Below are 21,413 nucleotides of genomic sequence, written 5' to 3' on the forward strand. Positions count from 1 at the left end.
ATTAATCCTATCTCATTGCACACTAACACATCTAAAATAGCCTGCTCTCTTGTTGAATCCAGAATATGCTGTTCTAAGAAACTACCCCAGAAACATTCTATGAACTCCTCATCCAAGCTACCTTTGCCCACCTGTCTTTTCCAGTCTACATGTGGTTTAAAATCTCCCATAATTATCGCCGTGCCTTTCTGACAAACTCCCATTATTTGTTCTTTTATGCTCTAGCCTACCATGCAGTTACTATTAGGAGGCCTGTACATGACTCCCACGAGTGAGTTCTTGCCTTTACCATTTCTCATCTCCACCAAATTGTTTCTATGTCCTGGTTACCTGAACTTATATCGTCCCTCTCTATAGTGCTAATACCATCATTAACTAACAGAGCCACTCTTCCACCCTCCACCTTTTCCTCACTTCATTTCCTTTCTAAATGTGCTATACCCTTTAATTGGGACTCAGGTCCCAAACCATGTCCTCCTGCAGCCATGTCTCTGCAATGGCTATCAAATCATATTTATTTATTTCTATGCGCACTCTCAGTTCATCTGTTTCGAATGCTACGTGCATTCAGACACAGAGCCTTTAGTTTGATCTTTTTATCCTTTTTATAACCTCTAGTCTGTATTTCCCCAGTATTGGTGCCAGTGCCCCATGGACTTGAATCCACTTCTCCCACACCATGATTTTAGCCATGCATTTATCTTTCTAATCTGATTTGTCCTATGCCAATTTGCATGTGGCTCAGGTAATAAACCTGGAATTATGGCCTTTGAGGTTCTGCTTCTTAATTTGGTGCCAAGCTCCTCATACTGATTTGCAGAACCTCCTTCTTTGTCTTGCCTATGTCATTGGTGCCTACATGGGCCATGATGACTGGGTCCTTCCCGTCCCACTGCCAGTTCCTCCCCAGCCCCGAGCAGATGTCCTGAACCCCCTGACACCAGGCAGGCAACACAGCCTTCTGGACTCACCTCTTTGCTGCATAGAACAGTGTCAATCTCTCTGACTATACTGTATCATGACATTCCTCATAGCTGCTCCTGCTTGAATGGCTTCCCTGTACCACGGTGCCATGGCCAGTTAGCTCATCCACCCTGCAGCCCCCACTCTCATCCAAACAAGCTGAAAAAACTTCAAACCAGTTGGACAATTGCAAGAGCTGAGGCTCCTGCACTCCTTCTCTCTGGGTGCCCTAACCTGCCTCACTTGCAGTCACACCTTCCTGTCCCTGACCACTGACCAAATCAGAAGGGTCTATCCTAAGACCAGTGACCGCCTCTTGGAACAAAGCGTCCAGGTAAATTTCCCCCTCCCTGATATGCCGTAGTGTCTGCAGCTTGGCCTTCAGCTCAATAACTCGGAGCCAAAGTTCCTGCAGCCACAAACATTTGCTGCAGTTGTACTTGCCCTGAATCACACTGGTATCCAGAAGCTCCCACATCATGCAATCGGAGCACATCACCTGCCCTGACATCTCCAATGTGTGTTAATTAATTATTAAAGCCTATACTCCCCAATGGGTTTTGGCACTGCTAGTGAACTTTACAATACTGATAAAACAATACAGTACTTTCAATACTGATTAAACTAATAATACCAATTACTGGTTTACCTGCTCCTTCTGCTGCACCAAAGTGGAAATCAGATACTGGAGGCTGAAAAAGAACAGAAGAAATAAAAACCTCCTCCCACCCTCTCTGAACTCCACACTCTGCACACTTTACTTCTTGCAGTAAACCTTACCTGTAGCACCTCTTTCCCCCTATGCACCAAATTCCCACTTTGAACCAAATTCCTAACTAAACTCACACGGCCTCTCTCTCAGTCAGGCCGAAGTCTTCTCATGGACCGTGCGCCTCTGTTTTTGATACTATTATTGTCCATAGGGCTGAAGGAACAGCAGTTTCTTTTCATAAGATTTATCAATGGGTGTTTTTATTTTATTTTTCTCTGAGCAGTTCCACACATGCCATTGTCATTATCTGGTTCATTGATTCAATATATAGTGTAATGAGTGAATGGGCATGGAGCGTATGAGGGGCCATGGTGGTGGGTAGGTGGCATGAGTTGGCATCAAGGGGCATGAAAGGGGCATGGGTAAGACCTTTTGAATTTACTTTTCAAAAGATTCCTGAATCCAAACTATGGTTCACAACTCCTCTGAGGGACCAGGAGCCGCAGGTCATCCAGAAACTAACGATTCCGCAAAAATTGCAGGGGCCTAGAAGATGTCTACCCCTGCAATGGAGCCAGCCAGGTTAGAAGTGCAGGACTGTCCCGGCAGACCAATTGTGTCAGCCTGTTCTGCCCCACAGAACTCATTTCTTGCTATCTTGACTCCATTCTCTCTCCCCTTGTCCAGTCCCTTCCCACCTACATCCGTGATTCCTCTGACACCCTACGTCATATCAACAATTTCCAGTTCCCTGGTCCCAACCGCCTCCTCTTCACCATGGACATCCAATCCCTCTACACCTCCATCCCCCACCAGGATGGTCTGATGGCTCTCCGCTTCTTCCTCGAACAGAGGCCTGAATAATCCCCATCCACCACTACTCTCCACCGTCTGGCTGAACTTGTTCTCACGCTGAACAATTTCTCCTTAAACTCCTCTCACTTCCTCCAAATAAAAGGTGTGGCTATGGGTACCCGCATGGGCCCCAGCTATGCCTGTCTCTTTATGGGGTATGTGGAACATTCCTTGTTCCAGTCCTGTCGGGCCCCCTCCCACAACTCTTTCTCCAGTACATGGATGCTTACTTTGGTGCTGCTTCATGCTCTCGTCTGGACCTGGAAAAATGTATTAATTTTGCCTCCAATTTCCACCCCTCCGTCATTTTCACATGGTCCATCTCTGACACTTCCCTTCCCTTCCTTGACCTCTCTGTCTCAATTTCTGGTGATGGACTGTCCATCAATATTCATTACAAGCCTACCAACTCCCACAGCTACCTCGACTACAGCTCCTCACACCCCACTTCCTATAAGGACTCCATCACATTCTCTCAGTTCCTACGCCTCCATCGCATCTGTTCTGATGATGCCACTTTCAAAAACAGTTCCTCTGACATGTCTTCCTTCTTCCTTAACTGAGGTTTTCCACCCATGGTGGTTGACAGGGCCCTCAACCATGTCCGGCCCATCTCCCGCGCATCTGCCCTCACGCTTTCCTTTCCCTCCCAGAACCATGATAGGGTCTCCCTTGTCCTCACTTATCACCCCACCAGCCTCCTCATTCAAAGGATCATCCTGCGCCATTTCCACCAACTCCATCATGATGCCACCACCAAAAACATCTCCCCTTCAGCCCCCCTGGCGGCATTCCGCAAGGATTGTTCCCTCTGGGATACCCTGGTCCACTCCTCCATCTCCCCCTACACCTCAACCCCCTCCCACAGCACCTTCCCATGCAACCGCAGAAGGTGCAACACCTGTCCCTTTACTTCCCCTCTCCTCACCGACCAAGGGTCCAAACACTCCTTTCAAATGAAGCAGCATTTCACTTGCACTTCCCTCAATTTAGCCCACTGCATTCATTGCTTCCAGTGCGGTTTCCTCTGCATTGGAGAAACCAAACGCAGACTGCGTAACTGCTTTGCAGAACACCTGCGGTCTGTCTGCAAGCATTAGCCAAACCTCCCTGTCGCTTGCCATTTCAACATTCCACCCTGCTCTCATGCCCACATGTCTGTCCTTGGCCTGCTGCATTGTTCCAGTGAAGCTCAACGCAAACTGGAGGAACAGCACCTCATCTTCCGACTAGGCACTTTACAGCCTTCCGGACTGAATATCGAGTTCAACAATTTTAGATCATGAACTTTCTCCTCCATCCCCACCCCCTTTCCGATTCCGCCCCTTTTTTTCCAATAATTTATATAGATTTTTCTTTTCCCACCTATTTCCAGTATTTTTAAATGTCTTTCCATCCATTGTTTTATCTCTACCTTTTAGCCTCTTTCGATCCCTTCCCTTCACCCCACCCCACCCCAACCCCACTAAGGCTATCTGTACCTTGCTTGTCCTTTCTACCCTTAATTAGCACATTCCTTAGATAATATCGCCATTTTCAACACCTTTTTGTCCTTTTTTCTATGACATCTTTTGGCTATCTCCACCTATCACTGGCCCTCTATCCAGGTCTACCCCCAGCCCCCTTAAACAAGCATATATTTCACCTTTTTTCCATTTTTACTTAGTTCTGTTGAAGAGTCATATGGACTCGAAACGTTAACTGTGTTCCTCTCCACAGATGCTGCCAGACCTGCTGAGTTTTTCCAGGTATTTTTATTTTTGTTCAGGAGTGCACGGTATTGACTTGCTACCTGAACCCTTACCCTGCACCAGCAAAAATTGAGGGGCACCAGAAATGAGGCTGGGAATCATGAAATGGCTCCAGAATTTTTGTGACTCCACAAAAATCTGAGCCTAAGTATGCAAATAGTTTTCTGACTGTTTTTGCCTTCTATCATACAATCACTGATGATGATGGGAAGTGGATCTATAGACGCCAGTTGGCCTCTGGAACCCCACCCATTTTTGTGAGTTTTGAAGGTAAATGTTGGCAGGCCATTCAACCCGTACCCTCAGTTAATGTATACATAGATGCATTTACCAGCAGGAGTAGAACCAGGTACAGGACCTTGGCTATTTCTATTTTGAAGAGAAATATTTGCGACCAATTGTAAATTGATCCAAGTTGCCATTTAAATTGGTGAAAATTCCAATTAAAAATTATACAAATGTCACAAAGTATACTTTGCTGGAAGCACTAATATGCCATGATTGTTATAAGCCTTATATTTCAGACATAGAAAAAGTTAGACCATAAACAGAGAACATTTTAGGAAATCCACAGATTTAAACACTTGAGCAAACTGGCTGTTCTGTTTATTTTTTTTAGTAAAGTCTGTAGCATTCCCTTTCTTCTGCAAATTCTAAAGAGGGAAGTCAAAAGGACTCTGCTGTCATCCTTTTTTAGTATTCATTGGGTCCATCATGATCGAAGTGCAACTCTTGCTCATCTGACTTCTTTGTCCTCAATGGAATAAAGGATTATCTGGGTTACTGCACTGATGTGACAGGCTTGGGTTGAGAAAGAACAGGAAAATGCACATATGATATCTTCAATCATTAATGAGTTGCATCAGCAATTTCAAATCAACTTTTCCGAAGTTCAATTACCAAGTTCTTATTTTATGTATGAAGTGTTAAAATTATTTGTTTCTTCACTATTTATTTGGTTTTTTTTGTCAAATATGGTGATATCAAAATCCAAACTGAAAGTAGGAACATAGGAACAGGAGAAGGCCACTCAGCGCTAATCGAACATTTGAATGCGTTTTACCCACACTATCGCCATAACCCTTTATGTTATGGCTAATCTGAAATCTATCAATCTCTACCTAAAACATACTCAACGACTGAGCTTCTACAGCCCATTAGGACAGAGAATTCCAAAGATTCACTACCCTCTGAGTGAAGAAATTTCTCCTCATCTCGGTCCTAAGTGGCTTCCCCCTTATTTTTAAATCGTGTCCCCTGGTCCAAGATCCCCAACCAGGGGAAACATCTTACCTGCACCTACCCTATCTATTCCTTTAAGTATTTTGTAGGTTTCAATGAGATCACCTCTCATCCTTCGAAACTGTAGAGAATATAGGCCCATTTTGCCCAATCTCTTGTCATAAGACAGTTTAAATAATAAAATCAGGATCAATCCTGTCAGGGGTCTTTTGCTCAAGCATTTGCGTGACAAATGCTATCCCATATTCATAACTGTGAGGGGATTTGATAGAGTACATTGGGAGAAACTGCTTCCACTGGCAGGTGGATCAGTAACCAGAGGATACTGATTCAAGTTAATTGACAAAAGAACCAAAGGTGAGATGATTTTTTTATTATGCAGTGAGTTGTTATAATCTGGAAACCACTGCCTGAAAGGGTGATGGAGGCAAATTCACTAGTGACTTTCAAAAAGGAATTGGATAAACACTTGAAAAGGAAAACAAAAACAGAATTACCTGGAAAAACTCAGCAGGTCTGGCAGCATCGGCGGAGAAGAAAGGAGTTGACGTTTCGAGTCCTCATGAAATATTTGCAATGCTATAGGGAAAGAGCAGGGGAGTGGGACTAATTGGATAGTTCTTTCAAAGAGACAGCACCGGCATGATGGTCCGAATTATCTCCTGTGATTCTATTGGCAGGCATTTGGGTTTTCAGTTGTAGCCACCATTTATTTGCAGTTTATGAATTGGTGGCTTGGAAACATTCCTTCCCTCCCTCTCCCCATCCCCTCACCTCCACAAGCAGGAAACAGAGAGTGAAGCCTAGCGATAGAACATCCTGCCACAAAGAAGATGACTGTCTCATTTTGGTTTGGTTATCCTGCTGAAAAAAGCAGAAAATATTTGTCGGGTGAATACTAAGAGTAAGGTTTATCTTCCAATATTCCAACCTGAGGTTGTCTTTCTCAGCACCTGCCATTGATAAAATTGGAACTCAAAAGATATTTTCGTAATTTTGCTCAAGTACTTAACATAATATTTCAGGGGTAAGGAGTTATTGATTTCAGAATTATTCTTTTCTATATGTCTTCTAATGGCAGTCAGAAGCACACAATAGTAGGTCTAATGCTTACTGTCAAGAGAGTCCTCTTAAATTATGATGAACATTTTATTTTCTGTTTTAATTGTTTGGCTTTACCACCCTGAATCTTATTAGGGAGAATTTTCCCCCCATGGTGGGGGGGGAGGGCGGTTATGCGGCAGTGGGCATGGATCTGATCGGTGAGCACTCCCTGTGCAGGCGGGGGGATTTCCTGAGTCGGGAGTGCGCTTTTTCACGCATGTGTGCAAAAGAGCACAGTATTCTCCCTGAGGCACAGAGCTGCCTCAGGTAGATTGGCTTAAGTTCCCAAAATTTTAATAAAAAAAAGAAAAACATTTAAGACATGTCCCCTCATGTGACAGTGTCACATGAGCTGGGACATGTCACTGAACATTACTAAAAAAATTAATTTAATTTACAAACCCTTCATGAAACCGCATCTCACCCGTGGATGAGGTTCCATGAAAAATGTGACAACCGCCTGGGCTTTTTGTCTGCTCGCCAACCTTAAGGTTGGACGGGCAGCTCAGTTTATTAGTTTAATTGATATTTAAATGGCCTTAATAGCCCTTTGATAGTTCAGCGGGCACGCAGCAATGGCAATGTTTCTTGACAACACAACCACTTGATGACACATTCCAGTTCTCAAACAGGGGCAGCATTTCCCGGCGGGGAGCGGGTATCCTGATGTCATCGCATGTCATTTAGATTTTCAGTTTGGCCGGCACAGAGCCGAGTTGCCTGCGCGCCCGCCAAACTGTTAAAGGCCTATTAAGGCCTGTTAAAAATTAATTGAAACAATTAAATGAGCTGCCCATCCAACCTTAAGGTTGGCTGGCAGGCGAACAGCCCAGGCAGCCTTTGCATATTTTGTGGAACCTCATCCACAGGCGGGATGAGGTTTCATGAATTGTTTAAAAAAATCCGTAATTTTTTTTCCAAAATTTCATTAACATGTCCAAGCTCATTTGACACAGTCACATGAGGGGACATGTTTCAAAATTTTAAAAATTCTCTATTTAAAAGTTTAACACTGAAACAAAGGCTCGGAGTCCTGTGCTCTTTCGTGCACATGTGCAAAAGAGCACAGGGAACCACTCAAGGAATCCCCCTCCACCCCGCCCGCACTTGGAGCGCTCAGTGCTTCCAGGCAAGCATCACTCTGGGCGGGTCTTAATTGGCTCGCCCACGCAAAATGGTGGCGCGGACCCAATCTGTGGCGCTGATCGGGTTCGCTCCCGCCCCCACACAACCCCCCTTGATGGGGGGAAATTTCTGGCCTTGGTATCCAACATCTTAATTTGAAACAAGTTTATTTTCCCTGATTGCAGCAGCTATTTTATTTCAGCCAGGAATGTTAAAAAACCTTATTACTTTAGTTCTTACAGCCAAACCAGAGTCTTGCACATTGTCCAAAACCAAAAGGTAGAAAACAGATTGCTAGACTGTTAAGTGATGCATAGTATTCAACTAAAAGGCAAATGATGAAATAAAGCTGGTAATAACTGGTTTCACTCATTCTGCCGTTCCTGCTTCATTTTTGTAGGTGGGAAGCGTAGTGCAGTTTCATTGCAAGAAGGGGCATTTACTGCAAGGATCCACCACTCGGATTTGCCTTCCTGACCTCACCTGGAGTGGAATTCAACCAGAATGCATACGTATGTAAACTAATCCATAAGTGTAAAAAGAAAATATTTTGTAACAAAGTTTGACATGCATAGCAACTTCTAGTCACGTTTATCAATGCCTGTTACAAAGTGATTTTGTTCAGTTTAGAATATAGAAACTGCATATTATATCATTTCCAGATGATCACTACAAGTTCAATTCAGTGGAATAAGGAAAATGATAAAACAGTTTATCTAATCCTTAGCTTGACATATTCAAAATTTGAAAATCCATTCTGAATATGTCACTGATGGTGATTTTTTTTTTTCATTTTAGTGGTATTCAGCCTTGAGCACCTAAAGACTTTGTTTCATTTTTACATTCAGCTTTGGTTTCTTCTCATATAACAAAATTCAAAATATACCTGTGGTAGCTTTCTGAAGTTGAGTATTATGGAAACTGAAGTGGGAATTTGTAATAAACTGAGGATTCTTTAATCCCACAGTGAAGGAAAGATTTGTTTTCTTTAGTCTTGAATTAAATAAATAACCCTTTGCTTCGCTTGAAATCAGAATTACTTCCACTTGAAATATTGTAATTATCCCAGTATAAGAACAATTCAATAGTGTAAGTTAGAACTTGCTACCATTATGCTGAGTGAAATGAACAGGGATTTTTACAAAACCCTTCTCCAGTGCCGGATATCTGATGATCAGGTGCTCCATATGACTTTACGGTCTTTATACTGATGGGGCTGGGGAAGATAAAGGGCTTATGTGCCTGAGGGAAGACAATGGTGGGGGCATGGTTTGAATATTTTGGGATTTTGCCACATTATCTTGGAGGATTGGAGACAATGCAGAACTCCGGGAATGAAATGGGTGTTGCAGAATCCTTAATAGGATAGGTTGGGTACACTCTGCAAAAGGAGTGGACTTGAAAGGCCAACCTGACTCTCCTCATTTAGCATTATCTTAAATTTAAATCTTAAATTTATCAGTAAACAAAATAAAAAACCTCTCACATTCTGCCCTCTCCATGGTTGAAAAAAAAAATCACTTTGTATACTTTTTACATAGGATTACAGCATAGAAAGAAGCCATTCGACCCAACTGGTCTTTGCTGATGTTTATTCTCCACATGAGTCTCCTTCTACCTCTTCCCACCCTGAAAAATAGCAAGTCCAATTTTAATTGCACAGTGTGCCCCTTTATTTTCTAGCAGGTTCCCTGCCCGGAAGCCAACCTGATGGACAGATTTGGCTCCCTTTTGAGTGGGAACACTCTGGAGAATGCTATGTCGCAGGTTGGGAACTTGCAGCTGGGTTGGTGTTAGTGTGGAAGGGAGGTGTCTGAATCTTGCAAAGTTGGACCACAATCCCTGTGGGAGGAAGGGGAGTGGTGTTGGATCCCTGATCCTGGGTGCATTCTGATCTCTGATTCCAGTGGAAAGGTGGGGGAATGTGGAATGGGTCCGATAGTGAGTGTCGTTGGATGGAGGGGAGTAGTGTATGATGACAGGGAGCTGGGGTCCAATGGCAGGCAGAGCAGAAACTAAAACAAAAACAGAATTACCTGGAAAAACTTAGCAGGTCTGGCAGCATCGGTGGAGAAGAAAAGAGTTGACATTTCGAGTCCTCATGACCCTTCCACAGAACAGAAACTAAGTTTGGTAGGCCAGGAGGAAGTATTCCTACAACTCATGGCCTTCAAGTAGTGTGATAAAGACACTTAAAATTTCCACAAAATAGACCTTGCCTCCCTTCAGCTGCAAAGTTTACCAAGGATCAGGAGGATATCCAGCAAACCAGAATTAAACTTGAAAGTCAAGTTAAATCTGAAGCATACAACCCTATTATAATGTTTAATTGACAACTTTCCTTCTGGAAATGGTTTGCACACTGCCAATTCCCATGACATCCCATTTAGACCTACAAGTGAGTGGGTTGAAGACAGGCTGGTTACAGATTTTGAGATTTAAAACAAGTTCCCATCTCAACTGACTCATTATTGTGATTAAAATTGCCCCCAAAGTGTTTGATAAATTGTCTCCAACCTGACAAATATGAGGTAGTCAGCTGATTAAGTACTGCAATCTCAGTTATAAGGCTTAGTAATGAAATTGAATGATGCCCTGTTCCTTACTGGCATGCCCCTTAATTGGTAAAGTGGATTACTCAATTTCATTTGAAGCACTTGGAATGCATGAATGAGCATTGAGCAACAATCAAATTTAATGGCACTGAGGTATTGCTGTGGTTCAATTAATAGGAATCATCCCTCTGAGTTGCATGTAATGGGTTGAAGTCTCTTTCCAATATTTGGGTACAAAAATCAAGGCTGACACCCCCAGTGCATTATTGAGCATATGCTGTACTGTCAGAAATGCTGCTTTTTAATGAGATGTTATACTGAGGTACCGTCTGCTCTCTTGTGTGGATGTAAAATATCCCATTGCATTATTTTAAAGAGGACAGGAGAGGTGTCCCCTCTCTCCTAGCAAATATTTATCTCTCAATCAAATTATCTGGTCGTTATCACAATGTTGTGGGATCTCATTGTGCAAAAAAGTTGCTGATCTTCCTACATTACCAAAGTGTCAACATTTCAAAAATGTTTGGTTGGCTGTAAAGTGATTTGGGACATCCTGAGGTCATGAAAGATGCTTTATAAATGTAAGTGCTTTGTTTATTATATTTTTAAAAATGGGTAATCATCAACACGGACTAGTTCATGAACTTTACTAGATCAATATCCAGCCACATGTTAGCTTTATTGTACCTCTGGAATGATGGTGCAAGGCAAAACAAGTAGAGAAACAGAAGATGGGTCCAGAAAAGGGGTCACTTAGTTACAGCAAAATAGAAGAGGAGAGCAAGGAAAATCTGGCAAAGCAGCAATGGTTGCTGTGGGCCGGAATATGGTGGAGAAAGGCAGGTAGACCCCCAGGATGTGAATCACCTCATCAGCTGTGTACTGATAGGTGATTTCCCACCACAAGCACCGGCTCGCAACTCCACCAGTTTCACTGGCTCTAGTATAAACATTATCCAGTAGTAGAAAGTGTAGAAAATGAGGTCGGAGTAGGATTGGGATTGAGAATTAAAATGTGAAGTGCGGACACAACCAAGGTATATAGCAAAGCCATCACACAAATAGCATTTGGTTTCCCAGTGAAGAGGAGACCACATTGTGAGCAGCAAATACAGAATATTGACATAGAAGTACAATTAAAAGTGGGGTGGAAGGTGTGCTTTTTTGCCCCTTTCCCCCTTGTCATGTTCAGTTCATTTTAAATGCTGTTCATCTGCAATATCTTCCACTCTTCAGAAACGTTAAGAGGAATTTTCTGTGCCTGCTGGCGTCGGGCGTGTTTGGCGACATGAGTGGACAATATGGCGGGAAGGCAAAAAGGTGGTTTCACAATGTCGTGAAACCAGTTTGCAATCATCTGCTCTGCCTGTCAATGGCAGGCTGTGTTTCCCACCATCTGATGTCGGGAATTTTATTGTAATGCACCTGCGTATCCTTATAAGCCCAGCTCCCTGGAATCATCTTCCCCCACTGGATCATCTGCCCACATTGGCGTGCATCATGTCGGCGTGCAATGTGTTTCACAACTGAACATAAATGACATGCACCTGGTGAGCTGCACTTCGCTCGGGACTTCGAGATTTGTTTGCCCACCTTGCTTCAGGCAGCATTCACAATCATCAGTGCCAGACAACACCATATTACTTTTAGGACTCACAGGCAGTCCTCTACCTACCAGACCAGCCATAAGGCGGGGTTGGCTTTTCAATGGCTGCAGGGCTAGGGCTTGTTTGGGGATGGGGGAGAAGTGGCATCAGACAAGAGAAGAGGCTGCAGGGTAAGGGTTTTACTAGAAAGGGCGATATCACAGGGTATGTGTGGGAGCACAATTTGATCTGTGCAAGTGGCCTCAAGATGGTGAGGGCTGAGGAGGCAGTCTCCAGAGGAGATAAGGCCAGATGGTGATGTGAGGGTATTTGTGAGAGAATGAGTGGTGATTTCCCTTGAGCTGGTAGTTAGTGAGGTGCCAGTGAATGTGTGAATGCTTGAGTGTGCGAGTTTAGAGAGATGCGATGGTTGCCTTACCGCAGCTGCGCATCTAAGATCATTTATCTCCCATCTGCATTGGATGGCCAACCTCTTCTGTGCAGCATTGGCACTGTTCACCACTGCCATTGCCTACCAAGCCTGAGTGGTAATGTTGCTGCCCCTCCTGAGGCCAGAGTGGGGCTAGGGCTTATCATGGCGGGCCTCCACACTGTCCAAAAGGTGCTCGAGGAACGCATCATTAAACCGGGGAATGGGGGCTGCAGTCTTCTTGCATTTTGGGGTCTTATCTTCTTTGCAGCCGTCCTGGGCTGGAATCACTGAGAGGTGTGCGTGTGGCTGTACTTTAAATGTGGCGCCCGGCATGATGAAATGGCGAAGTGACACCATGGCAGGCAAATCAGAGCCTGCTCGCCATCGAAACAGGGAATGCGTGATTATTGGGGCAGGATTGGGATGGTGCTGCGTGAAAAGCCGCCATTGCAGCCAGCGGGTAAAACGTCTTTTTTCTGCTTGCTACCGCACTTAGCGCAAATCTAGAATGATTCTGCCCCATAGCTTGACTGACTTCTGTTTCTCTGTACAGGCTGCCTGACCTCTTGAGTGTTTCCACCTTCTCTGTTTCTATCTTCATGCTAATATTGTTTGCCCTTTGGACGTTTATCACTTATTTTCTTGGGGATGAAATTCAACTTTGTCGGGGCTGCTAAATGGGCAATAGTGGATCAGTGACCTGTTGTGTACACTTTGCCTGATTTTCCTTGTTATTCACTAACCGTTATGGGCTAACCAACCCACGACCAAACTGGTTCAGATTAATGCTAGTTAGTGATAATTAACAAATTGCCACTAAATTTGTTTATTTTGAAACTATTTAAACTCCAGTGTGTCAAGCTATGAAGAAAAGATTACTTGGAAGAAAAGCATTATCTATTTTTTTCTAACTATTATGCATTACTGTCCTCACCCTCCATATATAATGATTATTGCTGTAGCGCACAACTGCAAGCAACCGGAGACACCTGCACATACCAATGTAGTTGGGATGGATCTTCCTTCACTGGGTTATGTATTACTGTACACCTGCCAACCTGGATTCTTCTTAGCTGGAGGATCAGAACACAGAGCATGCAGGTCTGATGGAACATGGACAGGAAAATCACCCATCTGTCATGGTAAGATGTTTTTTGAAAGCCACCAGTTTGGCCTTATCATTTGCAGTGATCACTTGAATGCTGAAAGCTGAATACTTCTGTTGAAAGCATTACATTAGTTGATGTATAGGAAGTAAGAAGAGATTATTGCAACTTTCAGTCATGCATGTGTCAGTCAAACTTTATGAATTGCAATTTAAAATTCATGTAAAGTTCTTTCTGGCAACTTGCCAAATTTTTAAAAAGTCATAGCATGTCTAGCAATAGTTAAATTTTGGTCTACTTATGATATAAAAATAATGTTAAAATAACATAAAATTAACAATCACCTCTGCTATACCTGAAGCCAATTCTTAACATCACAAAGTCACAAAAATATAATGCAGAAATCCATCTAGTTGTCATACTGATATGGCGTTATTGTATCTTGCAATTGAAAAAAATACAAATTTAATTATTATTTTTGAGGATTTTTAGCCAATGCTCAGTTCTTTGATGAAGTAACTTAGGGTTGATGAAGGTAGTGCAGTGGACTTTCAAAGGTACTTTATTAAGTACCACATAACAGAAGTATTCAGAAAATAGAAGTATGCTATTAAAGTGTTGCTAGTGGACTTGGATATATGCATGACTAAGGGATAAGAGACGGAGAGCAGTGGTTAATTTTTTTTATATGACTCAAAAGAAGAATGAAGTGGGGCCCTCGGTAATAAGACCACTGATTTTCTTGTTATATCTTAATGACTTGCACTTGGGTATAGAGAGTTTGCAGATCATACATCATTTGGCAATGTAATAAATAAGGAGCAGGAGAAAGATGGACTAGTAGAATGGGAAGACAAGTAGCTGATGAAATTTAATGCATGTAAGTGTAAAGTTTTACACTTTGGGAAAAACAGCATGGAGGGGCAATAAAATCTTTATGGGGAGAATTATGTGGGGGTTGTGCGGGGGGCAGGCGCGGAGCCGATCGGCACCCCCAATCTGCTGGGCACCACCATTTTACGTGGGCGGGCCAATTAAGGCCCTTAAGAGTGACGCACGCCCGAAAGCGCTGAGCACTCCCTGTGCGGGTAGGGGGGTGGGGTTGCCTGAGTCAGGAGTGCGCTCTTTCGCACCACAGAGGTGCCTCAGGGAGATTAGTTTTAAGTTTAAACAGCCTAATAAAGTGTTGTAAAACTTTTTATGACATGTCTCCTCATGTGAAACTGTCACATGAGCTGGGACATGTGCATTAATTTTAATAAACATTTTTCTGAAAATTTTAAATCATTCATGAAACCTCATCCCGCCTATGGATGAGGTTCCATGAAAAATGTGAAGGCCGCCGGGCTCTTCGCCTACCCACCAACCTTAAGGTTGGACGGGCAGCTCAACTGATTGCCTTAATTGCTCCTTAACAGGCCATTGACAGTTCGGCAGGAGTGCAGTCGACTTGGCTGCGTGCCCGCCAAACTGAAAATCTAAATGACGCGCAGTGACGTAGGGACGCACACCCAACGTCACCCTGCGCCACTTTACACCTCGGCAACTGGGCCCCACCCCCACTCGCCAAGCCGAAGATTCTGCCCTGAGGTACAATTTTGGGTGGGGTGCAAGAGCAGCGGGACCTCAAGGTACATATTCACAAATCCTTGCAGGCGGTAAGGCATGTTGCTAAGGTGATTAATAATGGCTTATAAGGCTAGTGTGATACTTGGCTAGTGTGATAATTAGGGGCAGTGAATACAAAAATAAGGATGTCATGCTAAACCATTTAGAGATCATTGTTTTGGCCTCAGCCAGCATATTGCGTTCAATTCCCTGCACCACATTTTAGGAACACACTGTGGGGTGAGTGAAGGGATACAAAGAGGCTACCGGGATGGTACCAGGGCTGGTGGACTTCAGTTATGCTGCGAGATTCAAGAAGCTAGAATTGTTCTCCATTGAGCAGAGAAGGTTAATTGAGCTATGCAAAGTTATGAAGGTTTTGACAGAGCAAGTGGGGAGAAGCTATTTTCTTTGACAAGTGGGTTGGTAACCAGAGGTCTTAGATTTAAAATAATTGGCATATAACAAAAGCAAAAGGAGGTAACATGTTCTCATGCAAATTTTGGAATGTACTAACTGAAAGGTTGGTGGAATGAGATTCCATCGGAACTTTCACAAGGCAATTGAACTTGACCTTGAAGGGGACTAATTTGCAGGATAATGGGGAGAAAAACTAGCATTGGGGCTAAATTCTTTCAAAGAGCTGGCACAAGCACGATAGGCCAAATGGCTTCTGACTATGCTGTCAGAGTGTATGATTCTAAGTAATAAGCATTATGATGTTATATAAAAGTGATTTTGATGGTCACTGGCATTTTCACATTCATTTTTATTTTTAAACCGAAAGAACCCGATTTAACATAAGTGCAATGTCATGGACAGGATTTCACCTGTTGAAAAAATTAGCTTTTACCTCCAGCCAACATTTTAGATTCAGGTTTACTGAAATAATTGTGGTTGGCTTCCAAGGCATTACCCAGAAGTGACTAATAGGTGGCTGCTGCAAGCCTCTGATAGAAAATCCAACAATGGCAGACAAATATAGAGCTGGTTAAAGTAGCTTTCAAGAGCTTTTCTGTTGTACAGTGTAATTGCAGAATAAAACCTGGACCCAGATTTTTAGCTTTGTGAAATGTTATATTGTACAATTTGACAGAATTTCTGCAAACGTTATCCCTTTTTGTTCCATTACTTTGTTGGAAACTCTGGAGAAATTGCTGACCTGGCCTTTACTCCATTTCCCCAGGGTTTCTGCTGATTTTCTGCCAGAGTTATGGTGGGTGATCAGGGGAACTCCCATGGAAATTACTGGCATATGTATGAAAAGATTTATTAATATTCTACTTAAGATTTTCTTGATTTTCATAGCTGGTTCAAAGAGATCAGAGAAGAGCAACAGACCTTCAATTGGAACCCCAAGCCCTAAACTAAATGGTAGTTCATTTTATTCAAACTTTGACAGATTTAATTACCTACTTGTGTGGATAAGGATGTTACAATTTTAGTAAGTGTGTTAATACTCTTGATGTTTGTTTTAATACCAAACTATTTAGTTGCATTCCAAGTTATTATAGTTTGGTATATTCAATGTCAATTTACAGACAGAATAAAACATTGATATTGTAATATTTCACTAACTGAAAACTTATGACATGCATGTTGACTTATATTCTATTGTAATCTTACTGTAGAACTGAAGATTGCCTTCATTACATTCTCATTCAAATTAGGATTATTCTCTAATGAAATATACATTATTTTATTTTTAGCCAAGGTTCTCTAAGATGCATATTAAGAATGTGGCTGGTGGTCAAGGAATTAAAAAGTAGCAAGTTAAAATCCAGAGTTCACGTGGCATTCACATATTGCCTGATGTTTGTTCTTAGAGAATTATAAGTTCTTCTGAACAGTGAAAATAAATTATATCTCTAATACTCAGGCCTGTAGCTTGCCTTCAAATGTATAACAGTTTGTATTGAAGGCTGTTGTGTTCTTTTTATATCTGTGTTCAGTCATAAAAGTAATACTTCCAAGCATCACCAAGGACAGTCCTTAAAGTGTTTCAAGACAAACTTCTGCTTATAAAAAACAAAATCAATACTTATTTCAGTTTTTGACAATTTATAGCGATAATCTGTTATTCTCCAAGTGCTGAAAAAATGTCAAATAATATTCTTAAATTAGTTGGTAAATTGTTGACTATCAGGTTTCATGTTCCAACAAATGAATTATGAATGAAAATCTAACACAAACTATTAAGATGAAAAATATTCCTCTTAGCTAGCTGTATGAATCTTACAAAATTAATTTGGTCATTCTCAACCCAGTCCCATTAAACATTAGTGCACAACAGGCTTTTGCGTAACAATACTAGATTGTCTATTTTGTTTGAAGAAACCAAATTATAAATGGTGCACAGCATGCATTTTATTGAAATTTTGCACACAGAAGGCACACAGTTGAAGCACAGTCTAAGGAGTTGTAAGCTTGTGTACTTGTCCTGGCAATGTTTACTGGGTTCAAAAAGTCAGAAGATGTGTAGTTTTGCATCATTGATATTCCTTACTACGATAAGCACAGGAGATAACACAGACACACAAAACTTATATAGAAACTAAGTCATTTTTGTCATGTTTGTAAACAATGTATTTCACAGTGAAATAAAGAAAATGGTGAGGGGGCATTAAACATGAATGGGAACTAAAATAGGCTGTGTTGCATGGGTGACTTGTAAAATGATCCATCCAATATTCAGTTCCCATTGGCTTCAATAGAACTGAACCTTAAGTGTGTTGGATAATGTTCAGCAACTGTGATTCTGTTTGTTTTGCATCCATGTCCAAGTCCAATTTATCCCATGTTTTTGATCTTAGTAATTTGTTAAGATGCATTTTAGAATTTCTGATTCATCGCTAACATGCTTTTAATTTGCAGTTCCAGATGATGTTTTTGCCCCATATTATATTTGGAAGGGGTCTTATAATTACAAAGGAAAGAAGCAGCCCATGACATTGACCGTGACTAGTTATAACACTTCAACAAGCAGAGTAAATGCCACTCTCACAAACAGTGATATGGAGTTACAGCTTTCAGGTACAGATCTATCAATAATCTTTGTGAAAGAAAAGCTCCATACATTTTATAAACTTGATCAGTGAGGGGAGGAATTTTGTCTTTACCTGATCTTCCATCTGCTTTCTTCTGGAGAGTGATTGGGATTAGGGAGACTGACTAATTTTCATTTGCCAAACCTAGAGTTTCTGAGGGCAGTTGTCTGTCCTTCTATCTACACTGGCTGTGACCAATTAATTCAGCACAGTCTAGGTTCAACTCTGGCACCTTCCTGGTATGCAAAGCTCAGCTGCTCACTTGGATAATGAGCCTTTATGGGATTTTCCATTACCTTCTACAGTGTAGTAGATATCTGAAAATGTGACTTACCATAGAATACAGAGGTTATTCTGTCCTTTGATGATCACAGTATTGATATGTACAACAAAGAAATGGACCATTCAGCTCAATTAGTCTATGCCTGCGTTTGTACTTTCCAAAAGATTCTGCCTACTCTAATTACCACTTCCCACCTATATCCTGGGATATGTTTCATTACTTTAAAGATCTACATCAAGTATTCGTATTCATGTCGGTCATAGTTCACTGAAGCTTCTCTAATGCAGCTAAATTCTTTATGTGGTTGAGTGACTAAAACAGCACACAGCTATTCATCAGTACATTGTCAGTATAATTTATTCTAATCTACATTCCAATGGCTTCTAGATGCACACAGCACTGATTTACTTTATTCATAATTGTGTCAATGTATGATCTGCGATCACTTCCAAATCCTCCCCCTTTAACCTTTGCAGCATAAAAATAAAAGACACTCTCATATTTATACATATTTAATGTTATCTCTTTCTATGTGCATTACCTTTTATTTATCCACATTATGTTCGATCTGCCCCAGATCAGCAAATCTGTATAATAGTCCACATCACTCTGATGAAAATCCATCTCTCTTCTACTCATTGTCTGCTTATAGTGCTTTGTGCCAACAGCAAACATGATATTTTTTTCGATGGAAACCAATCATTCTCAAATATCATGCGCAGCAGTTGTCCCAGAACATATTCCTGCAGAATACCACTCTATCCCAAGAAAAGTATTTTCCGTTTATTCCAAGCTTTTGGCTTCTGTTCCTGGACCAACATTTAACCTACTCTATAAGCCTACCTTGCTAGTATCACATGTGGTATATTGTCAATGCTTTCCGAACACTAAATAAACTACGTCTACTGGATTGCCCTTATTCAATACATTAGTTGCTTCCTAAGATAATTATAGTAGGTTTGTAGACACATATTCTTATTTCTGAAGCCATGTTAGCTACTTCTAATAATACATATGCTCTTTAAATGCTCACTTAAGGGCCGAGATTTTTTCACACTGTGAATGTAAGGCTAACTGAGCTGCAATTAACAGGTTCATGACCGGCTGTTTTCCAACCATTAGAACTACATTTGCTCTCCTTTATTTAAGTGCTATTACTCTTTAAAAAATATCACTCAAAGTATGACTAATTTCTTTCATTAATTCCTTCAATTTTCAAGGATATTATCCCATTGAACCTAGGAATCTTGTGGCATTTATTTTTCTGGTTTCTGCTTAAAACATTGATGTAGCAGTCTCTAGCTGTTATTTTAGCGGAACCATTAATCCATTTAAAATAAATGAATTAATGGGCGTGATTAAAGCTAAACAGACAGAGGAATGTTGTAAGATTACATTGTGTCATTTTTAGACTTCTTAAATGTTATGAATTACAGTCCCATTTACAATGAAAGAAATATTTGTGAAGTTCTCATTTGTGAAAACTGATGTAAAGAATCCATTCAATATCTCAGCATATCCTGATCATCTATCAAGTCAGGCAGTATCTGGAGAGAGAAGCAGTTATCACTTCAAGTCAATGACCTTTCATCAGAATTGGGAAAAGTTAGCAATGCAGTAGGTTTTAAAAAAGTGAAAGGCGGAGGGTGGAACCAAAGGGAAGACCTGTGATAGGTTGAAAAAAAGGAGAGATTAAATGAGAAAAGAGTTGGTGGTACTGGACTAAAGGGAGTGGTGACAGGACAAGTAAGGATGCAAAATATGTATACAGAGAAATTTCCAGAGTGAGCGGCAGAATGTTAAACAATGGCCATTTGAAAACAAAAACAAGAGGAAAAAGAGAGGAAAGGTAAAGGAAACAACATGGGGACAGAGATTATAGTGTGAAATTGTTGAACCCAATGTTGAGTCTGGAAGGCTGTGAGGTGTCTAATTGAAAGATGAAGTGCTGTTTCTCATGTTCACACAGCTTCACAGAGACACTGCAGGAGAACTTGAAGCCTACAGTCTTCATTGAACACTTTGTTCTTCTGATTCTAGCCTCTTGTGCATCAACCCCTCCTTTGCTCCCCCTCTGAGGACCATGCCCCTGAGCCGCCTAGGCCCTATACTCTGGAACTTCATTTTAAATCTCTCTGCTTCTCTTCCCTCCCCTCCTTCACAACCGTTTATAAAATTCACCCCTCTAGCTTTGGCTAGCACTTCAATTTCTTTTTTATGTGCATTGATGAAGCACATTGGGATAAGTATCTACGTTAAAGGCACAATTTAACTGCAAGTTCTTGTACACAGCTTGAAATACAATTTTAAGCAGATAGCACATTTTAAGGTCTGAACAACTCTTAAATATAGTTTATTCTCCATCCCCGTGTCACTGCTTTGTAAAGTCAGAATATAGCAAAGTGATATTTGGCAATATGAATCATCCATGTAACCTGCTATATTTATTAAAGCTATTTTTTCTTCATTGAAATTCAAGGACCTGCTGTTCCATTTCTAGGTATAATTCTTCACTTTCTTTTGTTCCTTTAGGTATTTACAAAAGCCAGGAAGCACGTCTAATGCTTCTAATGTACCATGTGAAAGCACCTGCCCAAGCTTCTATAGGCAAGATCAAAGATGAATGGGCTATGGATGGTTATGTAAGTGTGCTCCTGTGAACTCAGTCAAATGGATTCCTCTTGGCAGGCTTATTTTATACTGACTTTAACTTCCTGTATTCTTAAAAAAAATGAATAATTGAGGAATAATCAACTAAATAATCTCAAGTAAGCAATTAATATTCCCAAGTACGCGGCTGTTCTTTTGCTTCAGTCATTGCGGTAGATTTTGTTTGTGCCTATAATAGTTCAAAACGGGAGAGAGTAGGTCAATAGCTTATTTTATATCCTTTCGTATTTTGATTTCCTTTAAAATCAGTGGAAAAAAGTAAGTAAAGTGAATGTTGGTCCTCTAGAGAGTGACAATGGGAGTTAATAATAAGGAAATGATTGATGAAATGAACAAATACTTTGCTGCTATAGAGGATACAAAAAACATTCCA

At 41.3% G+C, this 21,413-nt stretch overlaps 1 protein-coding gene across 1 annotated transcript in view; it reads left to right on the top strand.

The window, feature by feature from the left end:
* csmd3b (CUB and Sushi multiple domains 3b) overlaps positions 1-21,413 on the top strand; it is a 2,092,226-nt gene that overhangs the window by 2,053,034 nt on the left and 17,779 nt on the right. The window contains exons 63-67 of the mRNA XM_041189252.1: positions 8,153-8,264; positions 13,289-13,468; positions 16,349-16,414; positions 17,915-18,073; positions 20,903-21,012. Coding sequence (XP_041045186.1) covers positions 8,153-8,264; positions 13,289-13,468; positions 16,349-16,414; positions 17,915-18,073; positions 20,903-21,012 — 627 coding nt within the window. The remainder of the gene's footprint in view (positions 1-8,152; positions 8,265-13,288; positions 13,469-16,348; positions 16,415-17,914; positions 18,074-20,902; positions 21,013-21,413) is intronic.

Source organism: Carcharodon carcharias, chromosome 6 (genome assembly GCF_017639515.1).
Source record: "Carcharodon carcharias isolate sCarCar2 chromosome 6, sCarCar2.pri, whole genome shotgun sequence".
NCBI classification, from domain to species: domain Eukaryota; kingdom Metazoa; phylum Chordata; class Chondrichthyes; order Lamniformes; family Lamnidae; genus Carcharodon; species Carcharodon carcharias.